Source organism: Thunnus maccoyii, chromosome 20, assembly GCF_910596095.1.
Source record: "Thunnus maccoyii chromosome 20, fThuMac1.1, whole genome shotgun sequence".
Taxonomy (NCBI): domain Eukaryota; kingdom Metazoa; phylum Chordata; class Actinopteri; order Scombriformes; family Scombridae; genus Thunnus; species Thunnus maccoyii.
The window spans coordinates 18505242-18529795 of NC_056552.1; the positions used below are offsets into that span (position 1 = coordinate 18505242).

The 24554-nt window shown below is 42.3% G+C and overlaps 1 protein-coding gene and 1 long non-coding RNA gene across 2 annotated transcripts; one reads left to right on the forward strand and one right to left on the reverse strand.

Moving 5' to 3' along the window:
• The first annotated feature begins 475 nt into the window (after positions 1-475).
• fscn2b (fascin actin-bundling protein 2b, retinal) lies at positions 476-23294 on the forward strand. Its single transcript, XM_042397734.1, has 8 exons — positions 476-562; positions 12638-13210; positions 13554-13652; positions 13741-14467; positions 20792-20948; positions 21453-21574; positions 21706-21873; positions 22068-23294. Exons 3-8 carry the CDS (start codon positions 13560-13562, stop codon positions 22271-22273), a joined length of 1473 nt encoding a protein of 490 aa, XP_042253668.1. The 5' UTR covers positions 476-562; positions 12638-13210; positions 13554-13559; the 3' UTR covers positions 22274-23294.
• On the reverse strand, positions 3731-7306 carry LOC121887143. Its single transcript, XR_006092918.1, has 2 exons — positions 6971-7306; positions 3731-4632 (listed from the first exon to the last, which is right to left on the reverse strand). It is a non-coding gene; the product is annotated as an uncharacterized LOC121887143 (long non-coding RNA).
• Positions 23295-24554: the final 1260 nt, after the last annotated feature.

Here is a 24554-nt window from a genome sequence, read left to right on the forward strand (position 1 = left end):
TGTCACACATTAAACCACTGGCTGGAGAAAAAAATGTTCCTCGGCAAACAAACAAAGCCAAGAATAAACTGATGAATTAATTTATTCTTGAGGCGATGGCAGAGTCAAACCCATGAAAACGGAACCAAACACCAACCATTATTCAGAGCAGGAGCAACGCCGTCTGGTTTGAGTTTATATCTCTATGTGCATGTAATTTGTGCTGTAGCTGATCCGAGTACTGTGTAAACACATTTTAATACACTGGTGGGGGAAAAGAGAGAAGAACATCAGGACAGAGACAAGTGATGGGGTACTGTTCACTTGTTTGTCTTTTTCTGTTCCCACATACTTTTTATATGATGATGGATACAGCACACTCAGCAATATTTCAAGGTATGATAGAGGTACAAAAAAAACCTTTCACGGCAAAAAAAACAGGCTTGGAGCTGCTTAGGCTTGTGTTGACAAATGGGGAGGGAGCATTAAGTACAGTCAGAAATGGCGATGTGAATCCCCTGAAGAAATTGGGGGAAAAAAACCTGACTACTTGGTTAGACCATAACCATAACCATAAGGTTGGGTAAGTCTCTCACTGACACACACAAACACACACAAGCTTTCCTTTGAGGAGCCCAGGGCCTAGAGGGAATAATGGTTAGCAACCTGAAAAATGCCCTCATCACAAAAGGCCTCCAACAGTAATAAATGCAATATTTGAGCAAAACACATTAATCCATGCCGGTGCTTCTGTGTGTGTGTGTGTGTGTGTGAGAGAGAGAGAGAGAGAGAGAGAGTGTTTTTGCGTGCACCTGTTTGTGTATTTGTCGGCATATTTGCTGTTATCTGTGAGTGTTTTTGTGTGCCCATGCATACATGCATATATACCCGTGTATGTGAGTGCACGTATGAGTGCCATGCCATTGGTCCAACGGCCCATTATTCGAAACCCTTATAGTTTGAAAAACTTCCCATTGGACCAAAAGCCCATTAGTCCTACGGCCTATTATCCCGAAAACGAAAGCCCATTGCTCCGAAGGCTTTTTGCTCCAAAAATACACACTCTCCCTGGAGTTTTTTGCCCTTAATATCTTCGTGTATTTTGACATGCAAACACGAAGGTACCGTTTACAAAATGCTTGCTTTTTAGAGCATTTAATGCATACTAACCCCAACTCTAACCCTAACCCAAAAGACGACAGAGGTAGAACGCCTAACCATAAATAATGGCAGTGTGTCCAATACCCTTCAGAGCCTTCGGAGCAATGGACGTTTGTTTTTGGGGTAACAGGCCCTCGGATTAATGGGCTTTCAGTCCAATGGGACATTTTTTGAACTATTGGGGTTTCAGAATAATGGGCCTTTGGACCAATGGGCAGCTCCCCCATGTGTATGTAACTCAGAGAGACGAAAAGGATGTGCAAAGTGCTGTGTCGAAAGCAAGCAGTAGTAACACACTTTCAAAGTAAATATTTTCACTCTCACTCTCTTCAGACAACATTCACACTGAACAACTAATTTTGAAAATGCTGTTTAAATGTGAAAACGACATCTGTCCGCATGAGCGTTTTCAGGTTCACACTGACACACTTGAAAACAGAAAAATGGCTAAATCTCTTCTTCTTCTGAAAGGGACACATCACTGATTTTACACATGAAAGAGTTTACTCGTCATGTTCTTCAATGGCTCTGGAGCTTTCTAAAGTTTTAAAGAAACTAATATTTAAAAGACAGCCTACGTTACATACTGGGGGCATTGTTTGAAAGACAAGCATTTACCAAAAAAAGGACAGTTGAATGAATAAGACAATCAAGTTGCATTATGGGAATTGTAGGATTCATCATTTTTTGAGCATACTAGTGATTAAAAGTCAAGATATATTGGCCTCTGCTGCCTCAATTTTGACCACTCTGTAATCTACTGTAATCTGTCTCTCGCAAGCCCGCCAAATTTATGGAAGGGCAATGCTAAATCGACGGAGTACTCCTTAATTGTACAAGAGGTGACCCAAAATTTCCTGAAATTGTTAGGAAAAAACTGTCATGGTGGTGAATCTTCTCCTTTTCAGTCCCAATTTCAGTTTCACCAAGCTGTAGGAATATGCTACCCAGCAGCAAATCCAATACTAACACCCTAATCCCATGCTATCGATGGCTTCTGGGAATTTTTTTGGTCCCTCCTCGTAACTGCACACAGGCCCCAACAAGGCTTAAATCATTGTTTTCAAAAAGCAAAGTTTTACTTATTCACAACTAAATGCACAGTCAGTGTTTTCACTCTGGAGACCGTTTGTAGACGTACTTTCTCTTATCACTCATCACTACTCCTCTCACCCAATTTTGCATGTTTAGCCTCCCACTTCTTCTTCTGCTTTCCTCATCTCTATCACTTTCTAATCTGTATACATTTTTTCTCACTCTTTGTCTCTAAATTGTGTATTTTTAGTCACCATTTGGCCTCACCTTGTTCTTCCCTTCATTCTCTTTACTTGGGCTCTTTCCTTCTCTCTCTCCAAACTGTGTATATTTGGGTCTGTCTATGGGGAGTCAGGGGTCATTATTAATCTTGCTAGCTCTCCTTGCTTCAGGCATAACAGCAGGGCAGCATCTGTGTGCGTGTGTGTGTGTGTATGTAAGTGAGAGAGAAAGGAGTGGTTGCGAATGAGTCAGTTACACTGTTCGCGTTAAGGTGTGGGAGAAAATGTTTTTGTGAGTGCACCGTCTGTATGCCGTTTAGGTGTGTGAGCATGTGTGTGTTTGTGCGAAGAGGGAAAGTGCATTTTGCCATGATGGATCATGAGAGACCCACATTCTTAATGCACACTCGCACAAGACAGACACCCATGAGAAATGAAGGAGAGAGAGCGAGTGAGCAGAGAGGGGGAGGGAGTGAGAGAGAGTAACAGAGAAAGGAGAGCGGGAGCAGGGAGAGTCCCTGTTCCTCCTGAACTCATTAACCGTTGTCCTCTCCGCCCTCCCTCCTGCACTCCCACAATGCCGGGTAGCGGCGTGCATCAATAACGCTGGTGACAGCACAAGGGGGACGGGTCAGACAAGCAACCACCATCTCCCTGGTAACCACCACTACGGCCACCATCGCCACAACAACAATTGCCAAGCGCACACGGGGGGTATCCCCCTTCCCCGCTGGCCCAGCTCCCCTCCTGCAGCCATCACACAGCGAGGGCCGCCGTGCCTGCTGCTGCTGGATCAGAAGCAAGCTAAATCCGCAGCACGGCTCCGGCATAGGATGAGGCGAGAAAAAGCTGACTGATCTCGATTCTGAGGTGAACTGAATGGACGGGAGATTCAGTCTGAGCTGAATTTAGCAGCATTATTCAACAATTCAAGAGGAGGAGGAACGGTTTGGGGATGTTCTGTAGGCAGAAATCCCAAAAAGAGTCACTGTAGCTGGCCTGTGAGGCTCACGCAGTATTTCCAGCTGCATGGAAGACACAATCTCAAGAGAAGTTGCCCTTCATTATTGAAAAGCAAATATGCTCGTGCAAGTTCAGGATGTAATGACAAAGGTTTAACATGATTTAAATAAGCCTGATGGTTGCTGGTGATATTTGACCATTTATCTGCCTTTCTTGAGTTGACTGAAGGAACTTTCCCCTGGAAACCTTTTGAGGAACTCACTTCCTCTACCTGTGTTTCCACTGGAGGAACCAGGGTCTAAATTAAAAAGTCCCAAAAAGTCCCTGCTCTCAGGGTAGATTTTCCAAAAATACAGACATAGACACAAAGCTGCTTCAACTTGTGTACTGCTTTATTCATAAAACAAGGAAGTGCTCTCTTATCAATTTAGGACTTTTAGCAAAAGCCCTAGTAAAATTTACGCTACTTGTAGGCCTATGTTGAACAACTTCATTGTTAGACCAATGCCTTTCGGCTTATGGCCTTCATCAGGGTCATCGTGAAACACATTACAAACAACATTTAAATGAATTAGGTATGAAGAAAAAGAATTCAAAAAGGTAAAAAAAATATATAGCTAAGTGTTGCTGGAGTTTTGACCTCCTTAAACTTTACTCTACTTGCCACTTTACGCTACTTTCCCAGCACAAAACAGCAGACAGACAAAGTTAGTGAGTAATTGGTGAAAAACCCCATTTGGAAAGCTAAAGAGTCAGATATTTTTCTCAGGTCCTGCAAATTAAACGTCAAAATACATTGTTGGTGCATGGACTCATGAACGTTTTCCGATCTGCCAGTAATCGGCAGAACAACAATACTTCTCTGTGCCTTCCAAAACCGTTACAAATCACTGCTGAGAAATAAATATGTTTTATGATGTGACAACACTGTGGTTAAGGTTTGGTTAGGTTTAGAGAATGATCATCGTTTGAGCTAAAATAAGTACTTTGTTAAGGTTAGAGAAACATTGTGGTTTGGGTTAAAATGACGACTGTGAAAGTTTAAGGACCGTAGTCCGATGTTTTGTTGACCCATCCATCCACCCCGATCTCCTCCCTACGCAGTGTTTGTCACTCTTTAATAACGTCCCGTCATTATCACTACATTTACACTTGAAAATAAACAAATTTCTTTTTGGGGCACTTGCTGAAACAACTGATTCTGTTGTTTTTCTTAGGGGACAGTCTCTTTTCTCAGGAGTCCATGGAGACTATGATGAAGACCAATGTAGACCTAAAAGCAGAGTGGATGTTGGAGTTACATTCACATGGACAGAAATTTGACTAAAAATGCTGCCTTCTGGATGTGGAATTACACACGTTAGCAATTGTACATGTATGTCAGCAAACAGTTGTGATGAGGTAAGGCCAATTCATGCTTTGTGTCTGCGTAAATGTCATCATCCGCCCATGTCCACAAGAGTCCGTGTGGACCCCTCTGCGGACATCTGGGTGCAGGCCAAAATTTGTGACCACATGGCCTGTACAAGTTGCAACTGCGCCAACTGCACATGTGCTAGAAAAGCAAACAGGAATGAATGTCACATCTACTGTATATATGTACTGTATTCCTGCTCTCATTAAACTGTTGCTTTATTGTTTTCGACTTTCTCTTCTTATTCAGCAACATACAGAAACTCCACAGCTGAAAACAGTCCTGGGGGCTGTGTTGGTGTGGGCGTGTTGTTTAAGCACCGGTGAGACAATGAAATACGATCCAGCAAGTCCGGTTGGAGTAACAGATTATTACATTTAAAGGCTGATCAGAAAAACGCATCACAGCGGTTTGTAAAACGGATTGGATTTTACAACTCTGGAAAGTTTTCACGCTGCAATCCTGTTTACTAGTGCGCACATGTGAAACGCTTCTCTGAAAAATGTGTACGGAACCAAGCGCGCGACAGTGGTCTGCGTGCAAGTCCACACCTGTCCATGGACGTCGAACGCGGAAAGCATGAATTGGCCTGTGGTAGTGGGGTATCTGTCAATTGTTTTTTCTGCCCCCTAGTGGCAAAAACTCAATGCAGCATTTGTCTGTCATTTCATTTTTATCCTAATGAGCCATTAAATAGAGAGTGGAAGTCCTGCTGCCGCCAAACCAAGGAGGTTTTTGTAGATTTTTCTCAAAAACACTGGAGAGTTTTCTGTCAATTTTCAAAGCTGAGTTACTGTACTTCATAAAATAAAATCTGAACACCTCATCATTTGAACAAAGTTATTCGAACAATTGTTTTGTTAGCATTCAGCAATTTCCAGCACAGCTCCCAGAGTGCCAATGTCAAAGCTTTTAAACTCTTAGGAAGGAACACACCGCACATGTTTTTGGCTCTGAGAATCACCATTTTGTAATTCAGCATTTTGTTAGCTTCTTATGTGACCGGGGTGCCTCACTTTTTATACACTCACTGGGTATTGCATTTTTCGTAAGGAAATATGCCTTAATCACACCTAATTGAATATTCAACTTTGAGACAGACTCATATTTAGTCTGTCGGGGGGGGGGGAGTAAATAATGTCTTGGAAATGGTAGAAGTTTGTTCAGCAACATTTATCAAACTGTATCAGTGATAAAAATCATGATTTTTAAAAATGAAAAGAATGACGCTTGTAGTGTTGCAACTGAAATAGTTATTTTCTGCTTTAGCTAGTCAACCCCATTAAATATCACTACCTTAGCAATAGAGGACAAAATTATTTTGCTAAAAATAAAATAAAATTTGTAGCCTACACTTAAATATAACTCACTCACTGTTGTCCTCCATTAAATCATGGTCTCTTCATGAGAACAGCCATTAACCTATTTTGCAAGACAGGAATAAAATCTAATGAAGCCTTTTGCAAAATATTTTCCTAAAGACCGGTTTGAAAGATAATGTCATGCATATATGTGTAGTAATAATAATAATAATAATAATGTTGCGGAAAAGACCACTAAACTAAGTATCAGAATCTCATCCCATGCAACTAGTAGCAATCCATGTTGTTGTATCTCCTCTCTTGCAGTTTAAAGACAGGGATGAGCTGAGATTATCTTTTACAACCTTGTTTGTTACATTGGTTCATTTCAGTCATAATACTGCATAACTTTGCATCTCTGTGTTAGAAACGCTCAGATTGTGCATTTTTGATACGTGGATTTCCCTCTAAACTGCACCTGCATATTCACTAGATAGATAGATAGACAGATAAATAGATAGATAGATTGATAGATGATGCAAGAGGCTATACTCTCACAGACCAAATTTGATTAAGCTCTCTTGCCTGTTAATCTTTACTAATATAATTAATTCATTAAAGGTTAACGGTCCTGTCACTGCAAAGCTGCACATATGAACATGGACGCGTATGTGTGTGTGTGTGTGTGTGTGTGTGTGTGTGTGTGTGTGTGCTTTGTATAGTGTGTGAGAGAGAGAAGCGCCTGGCTGCTTCATAAAGAGAAAATGAAGCAACAGAAGGAGCAAACGTCTCGGAAATTGGCGATAAAAACGAAATAACGGGAAACTCCTTGCACAGAGACGTTGACATTGAGTTAAATATATTTAGTAATCATGTCTTATTTCGTATTTTCGTACCGTTAAGAGGATCGGTGTGGAATGTCGCCTCGTGAAAGATGTGAAACGACGACGGCGGCGGCGCGGCTGGCCGTTTCCTCCCGGACGGAAAAACAAGGCGGAGGAGGGGGGCAGATTGTGGCAGCGTGGCCAATAATACAGTGAGACCCTCCACGGGCGGTTCTTAAATGCGGGGTCTCAGCCAATGAGAGCTCGAGTGAGTGTCCGCGCCCCCACGTGGGTCCTGAGCTCCAAACGACAACACCGGGCTGTGGGCCAATCACTGCTGCGCAAGGTGTTAATCTCGACGCGGATTGGCTCGCTGTTTTTTTCACAGAGTCCCCCTCACTCATCACGTTTAGCCCGTTGTTATTAACTCTTTCCTACCACACAGGAAGGAGCTGCTCTGCCCATAAAACACAAACCCGCACTGTAATAACCAAATGTGAATTAATGAATGATTCAGAGGCGGTTTGTTTTTAGAAAGGCGATACATCAGTTAATCCGGACTGTTTCAAAGCTTCGTTTCAGACACATTTAAAGAAAAGCGAGGGTAATGTACTGTACTATACTGGAGCCCGTGGGGCGAATAGAGCAGCCTGCAGCTTTTTAAGCGTGCATGTTGCCCTGGTCATAATCAAATCAGCATGCAAGAAAACCAATGGGATTAAAAGCACATGAGAAATGCATGCTTAGCAGTGAGGTATAACCCACATTTACACATTCAGGCTCTAAAATTGTGGGTCAAACCTGCTCCTGTTATGCCATACAGGCTGCACTACATGAAAGAGAGACACGCTCAGGTACGGGGACTGGAAATGATTGAAACAGGGGGGAAATACTCCTCCCCCGCTCCTCTCGTTTTAATTGCACTGATGTTTTACAGTTGATAACGCTTTCACGTGTTGTTGACGCCGTTCAGTTTCTGCAAAGTCCCCCACCACCACCCCCCAAAAGGAAGAGACATTAAAAGTAGCCATTTTAAATAGCACTATAAAGTCCTTCCCTCCTACGCTATGCAGTCACACAGGCACCAGCATCGACAAACCAAGCATCAATCTTCTCGCTCTCCTTTTTTAACCTCCAAAAAATATATAGGCAAGCTTCTCATAAAGGGGACAAAGTAGAAGGCTGACACCGCCTCTTAGTGGTGGCTTTGGGAATTACATTTGAGAGTATGCCAGGTCAGAGTGTTTGTGTGTGAGTGTGTGTGTAAGGATGCAACTGTCTCAGCATGCAAGGAAACTGCAATTAAAACGTTTATTTTTCTTAATACAGCTCCTAAATGGTTGCATTTTTCATTTTAAATTGCAATGAATCATGAATTAAGACACAAATATAAATGCTCCCTTATATATTAAAGCGTATGGTCTAGGCCTGCTCTATGTGAAAAGTGCCCTGAGATGACTTTTGTTGTGATTTGGCACTATATAATTAAAATCGAATTGAATTGAATAGAATATTCTTTAATATTGTCCATCCCAAAAGTGTGTCTTAGGAGGAGATAAGTTTAGGTAAAGGGATCAAAGCAGGGGGGGGGGGCAGGTCTCACACAGAAGAAAACTCCTGCAACTTTCATATTGGAAAGAGGCTGAAAGGTGTGAAAGTATGTTTGGTTCATTTGCATCGAAAGATGTTCTCCTTTTCTTCTCTTGAGCTGACATTTCAGTCAGATAGCAATTACAGTTTGTCACTGAAGCTCTTGCGGGTGACAGCTTCCTCAGACTTATTTTCACCCGTTATCACCCCCATTCATGTAAAAAAAAATACATGTAACTGCTAGAAAAGGGAAAAGAAAGAATGATGTAGACGTGACTTGTCATTTTCACTGTCATTCTCATATTTAGATCCTCTTTTTATTTGTGCCATGTCCAGTCTCAGAGAGGTCAGATACAGAACAGCCAGAGGTGGATGATATCAGGATGGTTCTAACAACAATTAGACACAAAATTAGCTTTACATAAAGTCTCCAAGTATTGTGCATGTGTATCCTGAATTCAGATATCTTTGGAAAGAAATAACGTAAATTCTTTGACAACAAACAAGGACCTTTGGAGTTTTGTCAGGTGTTCTCCATCTTGAAAAAACAGCTGTCAAAACAACTTCCTGCAGATTGTTTTTTACTTTTTCCCTTAAAAGTACCTTTTCACCTCAAACAGGGCAAGACAGTTTAGAAATAATCAGAATATATAACAAGGTTAGAGTGTTTTCTTGGTTAACCATGTTTAATTGGATGACAGGTTGTTATGTAATGCATAAGCATACAATCTGGGTCCTGATACAACTTGATTTTTGCTAAAACTAAGTCAAAAGGTGTCAGAGATAAAGGGAGAAAGAGGAGGAGTAAACAGAAAGAGACATGAACTAAATGAAATAACTGCAGAACCCTTTTACCGCTTGTTTTGGCGTGCTTTGCAACAAGGACAAGCAGTGGACTCAAAGATCTGATCCAGCTGATCTCTCTTTCATCCAGTTCACAACCTCTGGAATTGAAGTGAAGACGAGAGACAGGAGGGAGGGAGGGGGGAGAAAAGTGGGAATAGGATGACTGGAGGAGGAAAATGATGAAGATCATGGATGTGTGTGTGCATGTGTGTGTGTGTGGGAGGGGTGTCTGTAAGAGTAGGGGGACACCGTGGGGTATGAGGCAGCACCCCGCAGTCCCAAGTAATGGCAGAATAGAACTTAATAGGGTAGAAAAAGGCTGGAGGCTGTTAACTCAGAAATGGTCATTTTGAATTCCCCATTCTCTCTCTCAATCACTCTCTTCCCTCTCATCCCGTCTTCCATGCACCTTCTATATCTTTAACTTCCCATCCCTGTCTGCCTGTATAATTTTCCATCTCTCCCACCATTCACCTTTCATCTGTTTCCCCTTCCTCCCTGTTTCCTCCCTTCACCCTCTCATCCACTTCCTCCAGTTCTTTCTGCTACTTCTTGTGCTTCATCTGCTCCTCTACTGCCTCTTCTCCATCCTTCCTTCTTCCCTGCCTCATTCTCTCCTTTCCTTCCCTTCTCTTCTCACCACCCTCCCTCCTTCTCCTCCTCCCTCTGTGTCTCCTTGGAGGAGGTGTAATGATAGCTATTTGAGTGTCATCAGAGGACCGCTGTAATGGCTTCTAAAGCACCATCCCACGGTTGCCACGGTGAACCTGGCACAGCCGCACGTCCCAGAATAAGGGTTGAGAAAAAAAAAAAAACATCTGGTTGGCTATCGACAGGCGTCACCGTGCCGACGGCAGCAGGAGCGCCGGCACATCAGCAGACGATGACGCAGCCCCTGGGGGCCACAGAGAGCGAGCTAATGATGCGTGGGATAGGATACATATGAGGAGGAAGTACAGTAATAGTGATAATAGTGATAGTAATGAAAATAATAGCACTGATAACAATAACAGTATATGACTTTTTTGATTTGTGAGCAGTGTGTCTGCTCCCCCTCCTACTTCCTTTTTTTTCTTCCACCATTCTCTGCTGTATGTTTTTATATGTGTGAGCATGCATGTGTGTGTGTGTGTGTGTGTGTGTGTGTGTGTGTGTGTGTGTGTGTGTGTGCACATGTGGTTGTATTTAAGAGACAGTAATAGAAGATTTTGAGTATATGAATATGGGATGTGATTTACAATTCATTTCTGTTATTTTAAGATAAGGAGTTGAGTTCTCAGAAATAATTGCACACACATACACATATGCATTCACACTGCAGCGCCTCTTACCAAGCGGAGATCAGATGGCTTCTTCAAGAAGACAAGCAGGTGAATGTTTATAGTGAACAGATTTCATCCACAAGAGTAAGCCTGTTTCAGACAGGTAGACTTTAAAGTTTTTAAAATGCTTTTGTCCAGATAGATTTCACAAATAAGATGTGAAAACGTAAACTTATTGTAACCTGCTATTGTCCTTCAATTGTCCCCTTATTTTAATTTGACTGGCAATTGACATGTTGAAAGAAAACATAACCGTATCAAATCTTAGAATAAGATGAGTTTGCAGGGTTCCCATCAGACTGTATAGTTCTGTACTGGATCTGTTGTCTGCAGAACAGGGACGCCCTCTGTAGGTTCAGTAGAGCCTGGGGTTGTACTGTATATCGTGAAGTAAGTAGTATTGTTTTGCTTTTTATTTGTCTAATTGCAAGATTCAATATTTTTTTAAAAAGTTCCTCTCATCTTTTAATGCCATGTATGTAATAGAGGGGTCACCAGTACGAATATGGCAAGCTGGCCTTCATGATGAGCTTTGAGTGATTCATTAAATATTCTCACTTAGATATCAACAGTTGATTTAAATCTCTAAAACACTCACTGATTATCATTTTAATTAGAACTTTTGATTACCTATGTCCAGCAAACATATGACAAATATGACAAAAATATGACACAAGATGATTTTGTTTTGTCTGTTTTCTGTTTCATTTTACATTAAGTTTTTGCCATGATACATTCTGTAGGGATAGAATAAAAATGCCAGTTGGAAATCCTTTTAACAAGCCTCATTACAGCAAAGTTTCAGACTAGAAACAGGGAAGCCAATCTCAAGTCAGCACCTCAGAAAAGTTGGATGTCTGTCTCTTTTAGTGTTCCAGGAATGGACTCAGTGAACAATCACACCACTCATGTCCTTCAGTATCTGTGTTTGCGTGTGTGTGTTTGTGTGACACGCATTGTTTATCACATTTTGTGTTAAGTGCAGCAGTTCAAGTCCGGGTCAGAAGGAGTAAATCTTTGGGTGGGTGGGTGTTTACTATGAACCCTGAGACCCTCCTCTGACCTTTGTGCGTGAGTTTGTGTGTGTATATATGTGTGTGTGTGGTGATGACATGCATGTTGCTGTGGGTCAGTGAGTCTATGTGCATGTTTATAGCCATTGACAAGCAGAGGGGGGAGCATATGTGTGTGTGTGTGTGTGTGTGTGTGTGTGTGTGTGTGTGTGTGTGTGTGTGTGTGTGTGTGTGTCAGAGGAAATGGGGAGGGGTAGTACCGGTAGATTAGCCAGGTTGGGATGATTGGTTTGAGGATTAGATGGATTCAGGAACAGACACGTCTGTTTACTCTGCAAAGAAGACTTATAATAGGCTGATTGGCAAGGTTGATTACTCACACACACACACACACACACACACACACATAAACACACCCATATGTTGATTAGCTTGTTATTGTTGCCATCTCCTTTCCCTTTACTTGTCTCCCAAATTCAGATGTAAAGTCCAACTCCCTCAACCTCTCAGACACATTTCCCATTAGGACTGATCCAGAGAGCTTGCAATCAGAGAAGGTGTGTAACTAAACCCCACAGCATAGGCAGGTAAGGGGAGCTGCACTCAGGCAACTACCCCAAAGGCATGGGGGGTGCTCTGGTTACCCGACACTGTGTGTGTGTGTGTGTGTGTGTGTGTATATGTGTGTGTGCGCATTGTTTCTACTTACCTGTCTTTATGTGTCAGAGAGAGAGGCGAGGAGCAGAGCTCAGAATAAAGCAGAGAGGCAGAGAAAGGCAGGATTATACACATGGCAGGTTAGAGAAAGGCAGCGAGAGAGAAGGAGAGGATGGGAGGAAAAAGCGACAGAGAGAGGCTTAAGATTACAGAGGCAAGCACCCTTTGTTGCTGAGTTCAGTTGTGATGGACGGCTTATGTTTAGAGAAAGAGTGAAGGAGTCTTTCAATGCACTACCATAAAATTTGCAGGACCGCTGAGGATGTTCTTCTTCACTGATCAAACTTCTGTCTAACAAATGAGGAACCTGGACTTCAAGGAAGGAGACGAAGAAGAAGGTCAGAGTGTTGAATGTGATAGAAACCTGCAGAAAATAGGAAGCAAATGAGCAGAAGGAGGGGGAAAAAACAAAACCTCAGGGAAGTCAAGTCTTGGGGGACCTAGTGATTGAGCCTTCAGAGTGAATAACACGTCAAGCTAGAACAGGAGAGACGCTGGATGAGAGAGCACTGTTCAACAGCAGAGAGGCAGTAAGAGGAGAGGAGGAGATAAGCAGTTGAGAGCAAAATTAGTGTACAAGGAAAGAGAGGTTGACGCTGGACTCAGGACTGAAGAGAGATCAGGGTTGGTAGAGGGGTTGTGGTGGAGGGGTGCTGGGAGACCCGATCAACAGAACGTGAGAACCCGCAGGAGAAGCAGAGGAGAGGGGCAGAAAAGAAGGGAAAGAAAGAATTACAAGAGGACGCTTGGCGAAAGAAGCCTCTTAAATCTGGGAGCTGGAATTAGAGCCGCAGAAACTACAGAGAGGAAGCCACAAAACCACAGTAAGTAAATTAGGAGAGCTGTGGCTGGAAAAATGTATAATGAAGCCATGGGCGGGGGAAGGAATTTGTGGTTTTGGGAGTGCTTTATATACTGTACCTTAATGAATTGATTTCCTGTCTTTAAGACTTTCTCATTTCATCATTCTCCATGACATCACCTCCATCCTTACTCCTTGCCTCTTAAAAAAAACATGTATTCCCCCTTTTTTATGCATTCCCCTTTCTACTGCATCCTATTTGAGGTCTATTTACCCCTCTCTTTCTGATTTCCCACTATTTCTCTTCCCACCACCCCCAACTTCTCTCACCTTCCTCTCGCTCTGCCACCTCCTGATTTCTGCAGTTGAAGATGCCGTCAAATGGGAATCGTCCCCTGAAGTTGCAGTTCGGTCTAATCAACCATGAGGGTCGCTACCTCACAGCTGAGACCTTTGGCTTCAAGGTACAAACATGACATCTACATATGAAATAAGCACTTTGACATTGTTGTATAGAACAAGACTTTGAGGGATACATTCCTTGTCCTTCAGGTAAATGCATCTGCACCCAGCTTGAAGAAGAAACAGATATGGACTCTTGAGCAGGACTCTCAGGACACCCAGGTGGTCTACTTGCGCAGCCACCTGGGACGCTACCTGACCTCCGACAAGGATGGCAAGGTCACCTGTGAGGCCGATGGGCACAATTCAGACTGCCGCTTCCTCATCGTGGCTCAGTCAGATGGCCGCTGGGCCCTGCAGTCTGAGCAGCACCTCCGCTTCTTCGGCGGCTCTCGGGACTACCTGTCCTGCTTTGCCCAGGTAATAACAGATGCTGAGCTGTGGTCAGTGCACCTGGCTCTACATCCACAGGCTAACCTACTGTCTGTGGCCCGCAAGCGTTACGCCCATCTCTCCATGGAGGATGGCGAGATTGCTGTGGATCTGAACATTCCCTGGGGAGTGGTAGCACTCCTGACCCTTGTCTACCTGGACGGGAAGTACTGCTTAAAGACCTGTGACAGCCGCTTCCTTAGTAATGATGGGAAGCTCTTGACAGAGAGCGGCAGGGCCACAGCGTACACACTGGAGCTGAAGTGTGGGAAGCTGGCCTTCAAAGACTGTGAAGGGAAGTACTTGTCTCCTATGGGGCCCACAGGCACCTTGAGGTCTGGGCGGTGCTCCAAACCAGGCAAAGATGAACTGTTTGACCTGGAGGAGAGCCACCCGCAGGTGGTTCTGATGGCAGCCAATGGGCGATATGTCTCCATAAGACAAGGTAGGAAAACACAGACACATCATCAAGACATGGTTTGATTTTGCATTGCACGCATTCATGCACAAACTGCAACTCCGGCAGTCTGCTAGGATCCTAAAAGTCTGATTAAATGGACAAAGGTTGACCTTATGTGCCACTGAGGGTGGTCACATGAGCCTTCTGATGACATACACTGACCTACTCATATACATAATGAAGCAGAGGGGCAGCAACAACTACAACTACTACAGTTACTACTACTGGCCCATATACACTTACTGTGCACTGATACACCCCCAGAAAACTGAGCTTACAATGTACAGGAAGTACATTAACTGGTGGACATGCAGAGAATGCATGGTCTAGGGATTCGGCCACTCACAAATGACTGGCAGCTGATAGGGAATTCATCATAATTATGGGTAATGTAGTCTGCACATCAACTTGTGCATCAACATCACATTGGATAGTTGGATCTTTCCAGGAAGACAAGATAGATGAGGCTGATATGAGAGACTATCAGCCTCATCTGGGAGACCTGAGACGAATACGTCATTGGTTTTGCAGGGCTGCCCACTGATATAGATCAGTCCAATGTCTGTATGAAAGCCTCTGCCAGTGAGTGACTTGGCCAAATGACAGATTTATTGTGTATCCATGTTGGAAAGAATTATGTTACCCAGAATATATGTATTTCTCAACTTGTGGAAAAACCTATTTTCCACAGAATTCTATTTTAATTGTCCAAGGAGTTTTATGTGTCAGAATGGGTTTCATATCAATAAAATGGTGGTCATTTCTTTATAGAATGTAACAAATATAATAAGGGGTTGGTGAGAAAGTAGGACATTGTTTTCCCTTTCTTTGACCAAATAATCTATCATAAATGGTGATCTCTCAAAAAAAAAAAAGCCTCTCATTCCTTCTCAAATGTACGCCTTGGCTTTGTTGGGTAATGGTGTTAACACTATTTTCTTTTGCCCCTTGGGCTTACTGAAACAGCTGCTTGGAACATATATGCTGTACAGTAATGCTGTGTTGATACTGTATTATGTATTTACTCTTCAGTCTTGTGACAGGGCTGTTGGAGTGGGTTATTTGATCAGCATGCAGTCATGGCAGCACACTACTATACGGATGGATTACACCTGCTCCACATTGGCTTCAAAGTTATTCCTTATGAAAAACAAGGCTGAATTTCTTTGATCAGCGTAAAAACAAGAAAAACTGTAATTGTGAGGGTCATTTTACATCTAAACAGAAGTGCACTAGAAGTACTTGCCAAGTGTTCAGTTGCTGATGGTTGAAAGGGGTTTGCTGGTCTGATTTGAAACTGGATTTGGGGTGGATTAGCATACACCAACAGTGCTTGTCAGCATACTTGGCTATGACACCCATCCGCAGGCTGCAGATTCTTGTCTGCAGGGTCGAGTTACTCCAGCCCTGGGTGCTGTAACTGAATCTTTCCACGCTCATTGTTCCTGGTTAGCAGTGGGAGCTGCAGGCAGAAACCAAATGACTGGGAGCACTGTAAACTGATTGGTTGAAGGGAAGGAGTGATAAGGTGGAGTATAGAACACATATTCAGTATAGAGTAGCGTCATGTATGCATTGTGTGCATGCATTTACAGAAACACTTACATCATGCTAAACCCCCCGTCTCTTCTACACTCTTCCTTTCCCTTTCTCTCTTCCTAACCTCATTCTGCACAAACAAAAGCTTTATCTTTCTGCGACACACTCGCCCACACACACAACCATACTGTCCGGCTGTGGTGAGTGGTGAGGTGAGGTGTGTTGAATTATTGATGAAGTTGGCCCCTGTTCCTGGAAGGCGAGGGGGGAGTCTGCTTTCAGAAACTCAAGCTGCCTCTCACCTGGGGCCAAAGCTTCTGCCCCGCCGAGCCCCCTAATCTAACCCGCTAACCCCAGCCTCAGTCAGAGTGCTGCTGAAAATCAAGGAAACACATTGTTAAAGACGGGGTAAATATGCCGTATTTAGCAACCGAAAAGAGACATCAAGATACCAGACAAGGTTTTTTTGTCATTGTATATGTTTTGCTGCTACCTCATTCCAGTTCAAGCTAGTAGATTGAAAAGGCTTCAATTAAGTTCTCACATATTTTGCCAGGCAGCACAGTTCATGGCACAAAATTATAGCTAGTAATCATGTCATAGACTAGCTATTGATAGGCAACAAATGTTCAGTAGATACCTTCTTCAGCAACTTGTTATTTTGCTTGCACTTGGTAACAATGAAAAAAATGAGTGAGGGAGCATGGATTATAGTTTGCAACCAACAAGGATGAATTATTACATTAGACTAAAAGTAGGGTATAATTACAAAATGGAAAATATTTAAGTGCCAGTCCCTAAACTTGTGTAAATATACCTTGTTACCTTCAACCTCTGGGTTCAACATGATGATTCAAGGAGAAAAAGGGGGAAACGGAAAGCAGAGAAAGGAGGATACACATGTAGGAGGACTCTCAAAGGACTTAAGAACAATAGGAGTATGTGTGGAGACAGGTGGGCTCTTCATCCTCCCTAATATCACCAGTGTCTTTACACATAAATTAGCACCTCCGTTTAAGCTCCCTCCAGAGCAGAGGAGTGATGTTGGCCTTCTGTTTTAAAGTGAGTACAAATGTAGTAAATGGGTCTGTGATAAAAGAGGGTCAGCTGTTATAGGGTTGAATTTTCTATCTGTTCTGAGTTGCTCTGTAGTGCCTGCAGTGTGTGTGTGTGCGCGTACGTGTGTGTGTGTGCCTTAACATGTCATGTAGATCTGTCATCATGTCTCTCGTCACCTCTCAGTGTTTCTCGGGTCTAAGTGGTCCACTCTGCCCTGAAAGTGAAAAAGAGATGATACCCCAAAGACACAAACTTTCCATTAACACACACGTTAACATACACACATACATACAGTATATACACACAGGATGCATGCATGCACAGACACACACACACATACACAAAACCCAGGAGCAGATAAGCAAGAAAAAAATGAAGAGACTGAAATAAAACAACAGAAAATGCAGTTGTGAAGGATAAAGGATTGGGAGAAGGAAGAAAATAAGGGACAGGGGGATAGTGGAATCAGCTTACCATTAATAATAGATGTCAGAGCCATCCATCGTTGATGGATTAGTTAGGCCTGCTCCACTTGCAGGCAGCAGGTAGGACAACACCAGAAAGTGGAGCTGGATCCTGGGTCTGATCCAAAATGTGGCACTACTAAGGATACTGTGCGTCTGTGTGTGTCTGTGCAGATCCACCGGGGAGTGTATTGATAGGTGTACTGTTCGATGCTGCATAGTTTAACAGTGATCATGGCTATGATGACAACATCTTATTTTGTATGCTTGACCAACTGGTGTTCCAAAGATGGTCATCAACAGAGCTATTGATATCCTCAGATTGGTAGCTTAGATTTCAGCGTATCCAATCTCTTTCTCCCGCATTCTCTGTTTCTTTTCTCTTCCTCCATCCTTCTCTCCTTCCTCTGTCTCCTCGTCTCTCATCTATCAGATAGTGGCAGTGAGGTCCCAGCTGAGCCCTGTCTGAGGATAATTTCTGGGTTGAATTAGTGTGAAATGGACACATGGAATAGGTAGACAAAGCATGACATTGAGTCGGGATGAAAGAGAATGAGAGTGATGGGCCCCCAGGCGTAGGTGCAGAGGAGAGGGGCAGAAATTTATGCTTCAAATGCACTTAAGATCAATGATAATTTAACCAGACAGTTGTATGACCTCATGATATCTAGTTTATCAAGTGTGAATAAGATGTGATTAAAGCGTCCAGGTAGCTCGGTAACCATGACATCTTTGTCGCGTGTCATCCCCCTTTCTCTCTCCTTCAGTGTGTTTCTATGGTCTGATATTAAATTGAAGCAAAAAGCCTCAAAAGAATCTTAAAATAGATGGAATTAGACTGCTGAAACATATCTAGAGCTTCTTTTTTTTCTGTCAAAAAGGTGTTTATCCAGGCTGGTACGTGCAGGTATGTGCATCTGCGTTGGATTATGCAGATGTAATTCACATCCACCACTTGATGGAATGTATCATGCTGAGCTCAGATTTATTACTTGTGATAAGTCTACACTAACAACACATCTCCATAAAATGTAGGCGAAACCTGGCTTGACCTCAGTAAGGACATGCAGACAATATCTTTGTCATATATTTTTATGGATGGCAATGTCAGCCAGCCAGTCGGCCAGTCCGTCCTCCACTTTGTTCCAGACTGAAATATCCCAACAACTATCAGATTGATTGCCATAAAATTTCATAAAGACATTTATCATTCCCACATGATGAACCCTAATCACTTTAGGGAACCCTTGAATTTTCCTCTAGCACCACCATGAAGTTGACATTTGTAGTTTTGAGTGAAATTTCTCAGTTGTACTTTGTGTTTAGTGCTAATTTGCAAATGTTAGCATGCTAACGCACTAAATTAAGATGGTGAACGTAGTAAGCATTATACCTGCAAAAAATCAGCATGTTAGTGTTGTCATTGTGATGTAAGCATGCTTATGTTTGCATTTAGCTCAAAGTACTGCTGTGTATGTACTCTCTTTAGAGAAGTCAAAGAACTGTATTGTTCTTTGTAACCCGTGAATTATATTTGGATGGGTTGAAATTACATTTTTCTGCATCTTTTAAATGCAGTCACCTAAAGACACATATGGTTTCAATCTTCTTTTTTTAAAAACTGAGCCACCATTGTCCAATAGAGTTTGGTTCCTATTGGATAAATAAAACTCTCTCTACATATGGTTATACTTTGGGTGTCCAATATTTGTGAAAGAGAAGCAACTTAAAACAACTCTGTTTGTCGCTTATACATGTATACATAACATTTCAGGCTGCAACAATATAGTTAGTTAATGTAGATACACTTTTTTGCATATACTCCCTATGTTTGATCATTCATAGCTCCGTTAGCTTGCGGGTTGAGAGGGGTTGGTAATTATCTGTACATCCTGCTAAGTGTGGACCATGAAATCCTTTATTCTTTCATTGAGGGGATTGAGGGATTGGACGGGTAGCACTCGAAAGCTGATTATATCAGAGCCCCACTGTGAACAGGGCAGATAGGCAGGGCCGGAGGTGGGGTGATGGTGGGAGGTGTGGGTTGAGGGGGTCAGGGGGTAAGGAGGGAGAGGTGGGGGAAGGGAAGAAGGTTGAGAATGATGACGAAAAGAGAGCAGGGGGAGATAAGAGGGGGGTGAAGCATACAGATAGTTATTAAAGGATTAAGAAAATGTATTTGGGATATTATTGGATGCAACTAATTTAGAATTTAGCCTTCTGCAATCTGTCTCTTGGTGGTGAGACAAACAATTGCTTTCTATACTTCTAACAATTATGATAATACTAAGAATTAGCCAGTAAATCACAAAGGACTGTATCATAAATGAGTAAAGGTTCAAACTATAACTTGTCGTTAACATAATGACAAAAAAAAGCTAAAATAAAAAGGTATGATATCAAGGTTATCAGTCATGATTGCAGCATATGGATGAGAGTGATATAAAATACTAAAGTTGCCTATTGACTTGTAAACCTGGAAGTCAAACCACTAAGCAAAGCAGAGCGGGATGGATGTCTCTGTGTTTGTGTTGGTTTGAATTTCTCACATGTTCGACACCAACTCTGTTACATGTGTTACCAATTAAAATGTTAAAATAATTGGTTTCTAAGCGGTTTCTATAAAATGTTTGTCAATCAGAGGTGTGACTTTTGTTTGAGTGTAGAGTAGTCTCAATGTAATTGATGCAGAGCATTGCGGTGAGAGTGTCATCTCTGTATGGCTGATAACACATAATACTGTGAGAAACATGAGAAACATGCAAACTTGTCTCCATAAGATTTTCCTTCATGGTTAAGTTTAGTGTTACAGTGCATTTATTTTATACACTGTGTATTTTATCCCTAAATGCATCAAGACCCACTATTACTGAACATGTTTTTACCCTAAGAAAGCTTTATGCTTGGCATGTCAGACCAAGTGCGCAGTTTAAGACTGAACCACTTAAAAATAACCTAACATCCCGGGATCAGACGTGATTACCAACTCTTTCATGCTGAGCCAAGTTCAATACAACAATACAACTTGATTAGCAAGCTGCTATGGTGCTGGTTTCCCAAACTACTACTACAACTTATTCAGCAGTAATTGCACATATGCAATATGAAACACTGACATGGAGGGGGAAATTGACTGTCAACAAACACTGTTAGCAGCAGTTGATGGATGCATTCCTCCCACCACTACATAGCCCTTGAGTTTTCATGCTGTATTAATGAAAAGATATGCTCACTCTGCCCCTCCCAGGAGTAAGCCTCGCAGCCAACCAGGAGGATGAAACGGACATGGAGACGTTTCAGATGGAGATTGACAAGGAAACCAGGAAGTGTACGTTCCGCACCAGCCAAGGGAACTACTGGGCCCTGGTGGCCCACGGAGGCATCCAGAGTACTGCCACTGAAATGTGAGTGAATGCTCATATATAGACTGTACAGAGGAAAATGAATAAATCAGCTCCACATTTCATATCACAGATATTTGTATACAAAGGAGACTGTCCTGCATGTCTGCATTATGTCACTGGCTAAACCTGAGTGACCTTACTGTCTAAACATGTGTTTAATCCAATGCAACTCTCTGCTATTCTCTATACATTTTGACCTCAGAGTTTATAAGTTATGAAAGGAAATACTCACAAATGTTTTATAATAAATAACAAAGTGGAACCTATGATAATGTCTGTCTGTTATGTCTTTATTTATTAAAAACACAATGTGACAGCTACAACTTACCATCACTGGTTTTCTCACATGATCTCTGCTCCCTAAACGTCACATGTCATCAACTCAGATTTTATAATAAATTAAGTCTCACTTTGTATGCACTCATTATATATTAACAGTATTACCAAGAGCACTTCAAGGCAGGGAAATTCTCACTTTCTCTCTCTTGTGATGCCCATCTTCAGGTCAGCAAGCACCATGTTTTCAGTGGAGTGGCTTGGCCACAAGGTGGCACTAAAAGCCAACAATGGAAAATACATCTGCACCAAGAAGAATGGCCAGCTACTTGCTGTCAGTGATTCCCTAGGTTTGTTCCACTGCTTCTTCCTTTTCTACCCAACTTTTCACTAATGTACCTCCTCCCCTCAAAACCACATCTGACCTCTCTAGTTTTCCCTCTGATTTTATTTTCATGATTTTGCTGTCATCTTTTGTCAGGTGAGGACGAGCAGCTCACTCTGAAACTGATCAACCGGCCCATGCTGATCCTGAGAGGAGAGAACGGTTTTGTCTGCCACCACAGGAACTCCAACACGCTGGATGCCAGCAGATCCGTCTACGACATTTTCACCCTGCAATTCAGCAATGGGTCATACCACATTAAAGGTCAGGACACACCCACTCCAACAAGACTGATTTAATCCCTGTATCTCTTTTGCTCTCGTCTCTCAAACTAGGCTCTGTTTAAGAAATGAGAAACATCAAGCACTAAATAAAACACAAGTATAAGATGTTTGAGAAGTCTCAACCTGTTCAGAGCCATTCACCAGCACATTCCTACTCTGTGTGACTTCCTGCAGGTGTGGATGACCGGTTCTGGTATGTGAACAGTGCCGGGCTGGTGTGCTCAGACGGTGAGACCCCTGAGGATTTTACTCTGGAGCTCCTGGAGCACGGCCGCCTCGCCATCCGTGGCAAGAGCGGCAAATACCTGCGTGGAGACCCAGGAGGTACGCTGAAAGGAGACGGACTCAGCCTTAACAGCTCAGCTTTGTGGGAGTATTAATGCAGAACAGAAGCGAGGCCTAAAACTCTTACTCCTGTTATCATAGAGGTGACTGCTAGTCACCACTGCTGGGCCAGCATCAATACTTTATGGAAAACTAAACTCTGTGGCATTATGAGGTGTTGTTGCTCCTCAGCGATGAGGTGCAGCCTCTACTGACTTCATTCCACTCTTTTCCTCTTCCCTGTTGCAACAGAGGACTCACAGAGACAACAAACTCATACAGGGAGGAGAAAGTGCAAGAATGCATATTGAGCCAAGAAAAGTCTTGATGAAATGAACAGTGTTTTGAGCCACTGCTTGTTCTTAAAACAGCAAAATTGGTGTGACTGAACATTAGAGTTTTTGTGTTTTTACTTAACATTTTTTTCCAATTAGCGTTTGCTGAACGATTAAATTGTTGTCTGATCTTAAAGATTAAAAAAAAGTCTTCCTCTCAGTCAAGACATGTAGATTTCACAACATCTTTTCAACCCCTGCAGATGTAAAACGAAGCATCATTGTCATTACAGGTATTACATGAGTGACTACAAGGAAACAAAGTGGTGACACAGATGTGTAATGACACTTGCCACTTATCCAGTCCAAGAAGTGAGTCAGTAGGCCATTTGAGACAGTCACCATTAAGCATGAGGTCACCTTTTAAAGGAGTTCAGTCATTAGCATGGTACTACTGTCTGAGGATGTTTATTAGCAGACAAGAATGATTGGGTTTCTAGTAATTGCCTGTAGAAACAGAAGAAGACTGTAGCCAAGACTGTACTGTATATGGTAGCAGAACTAATTGGATCATTTTAACCTGCAGCTGGATGTGGGAGGATTTTTCATTTGTCTCTCTGTTATGTTTTTCTACATTTCTTCTTTCTTTTATGAACTTAGAGATAAAACAATAAACCTGTATGGCAGTTATGTTTTGTTTTAGCAATGCTGCATTTCTATCAGGATAATAACAATCAAGGCTGATTTAAGGGTACTTTCACACCTTTTAGTTCTGGTCCAGTTCACGTTATGAAGGCTGTAACTCAAGTCAACAATACAATAACCAATTACAAAGTACTACTTTGTGTAATACGCTTTCCTTGTGACTACAGGTAAACAACTGGAATCTGATCATCTACATGCACACATATTTGTAAAATCTTCAAAATAACACAGTGTGAGAAGGAAAAATCATTTTTTGGTTGAACTGCCCACCAGTCATGTACATCCTATAATCCATAATCTGTGATTAGGGGTCACGAGTAGACACTGCATTATTTTAGGTGGTCACAAGCCCAAAGAAGTTGGGAAGCACTAATATAAGAAGTATTGAGATTAACTTACTTGGAAATACCTAAATGTGAAAATACTCCGTTACAGGAGTAATGTAGTTCTGAATTTATAAATTACTTAAGTAAGAGTACAATAGTATCAGCAGCAAAATCTGAAGTAAGAGTAGTAGAGTGACCCCTGAAAAAATGTTTTATTACATTGGATTGGAAGTTACTGCTGATACATTACAGTGTAAGAAGCATTTTAATGGTTGAATTGAAGCTAATTGTACTTGGGCATCATGTAAAATCACGATCTTCAAATAACTTAAGCTGTCAAATATATGTTGTGCAGTGCAAAGTGCAAACCAGATAGAAATGTTCCTGAGTGTCCCTGTGATTCAGGAACTTTGGACATGTGGAGACCAGCAGCTTAAACAGCTTACAGTTTGATGCAAGCAGCCATTGCTGTTGCTGTTTTTATGACTTTCATGACTTTTTAAGCAGCTGCTGCCATGGCGATAGCAGGAGGTGCCAACAGTTTCTCACCAGTTATGGTTGCTGTTGTGCTGGTTTTCTTTTTTGGACAGTTACTGGTGGATGAGATCATTGTGTCTCTCTCCAGGTCGGCAACTGCTTTTAAGGAGATAACTGCTGTTACAGCACGATCATTAACAGGAACTGTTCCTGCTGTAGTACAAGCAGGCTTAAGTGCTGATGTATTGTTCTTAATTTGAGCTCAAAGAATCAGTAGGGGCCCAAATCTCATTTTTGCCTGAGGGCCTAAGTTGGCAGGTTAAACCGACCCTGGTTGGAGAAAAGCAAGTTTTGTTTTGTTTTTTGGTTGTCTTAAATGAAAAAAAAACAGAGCATCAGCCCCCCATAGTTCATCGACACAGATGTTTTCACTTGTTGCCTATTTAGGCCTTTTCTCAGGACTGTGTAGATGTGAACTGGCTGTGAGGTGGGACATGTTCACAGTTCTTTTCTGATTTTGTTGACCCCAGCAAACTCCCAGCATGGCTCCACCC

Excerpts from the sequence above, each read along its gene's own strand:
- fscn2b (XM_042397734.1), top strand. The coding sequence starts at position 13,560 with ATGCCGTCAAATGGGAATCGTCCCCTGAAGTTGCAGTTCGGTCTAATC. Across the intron at positions 14,468-20,791 it reads ATATGTCTCCATAAGACAAG|GAGTAAGCCTCGCAGCCAAC; the intron begins GTAGGAAAACAC and ends TGCCCCTCCCAG. Across the intron at positions 21,575-21,705 it reads TGCTGTCAGTGATTCCCTAG|GTGAGGACGAGCAGCTCACT; the intron begins GTTTGTTCCACT and ends ATCTTTTGTCAG.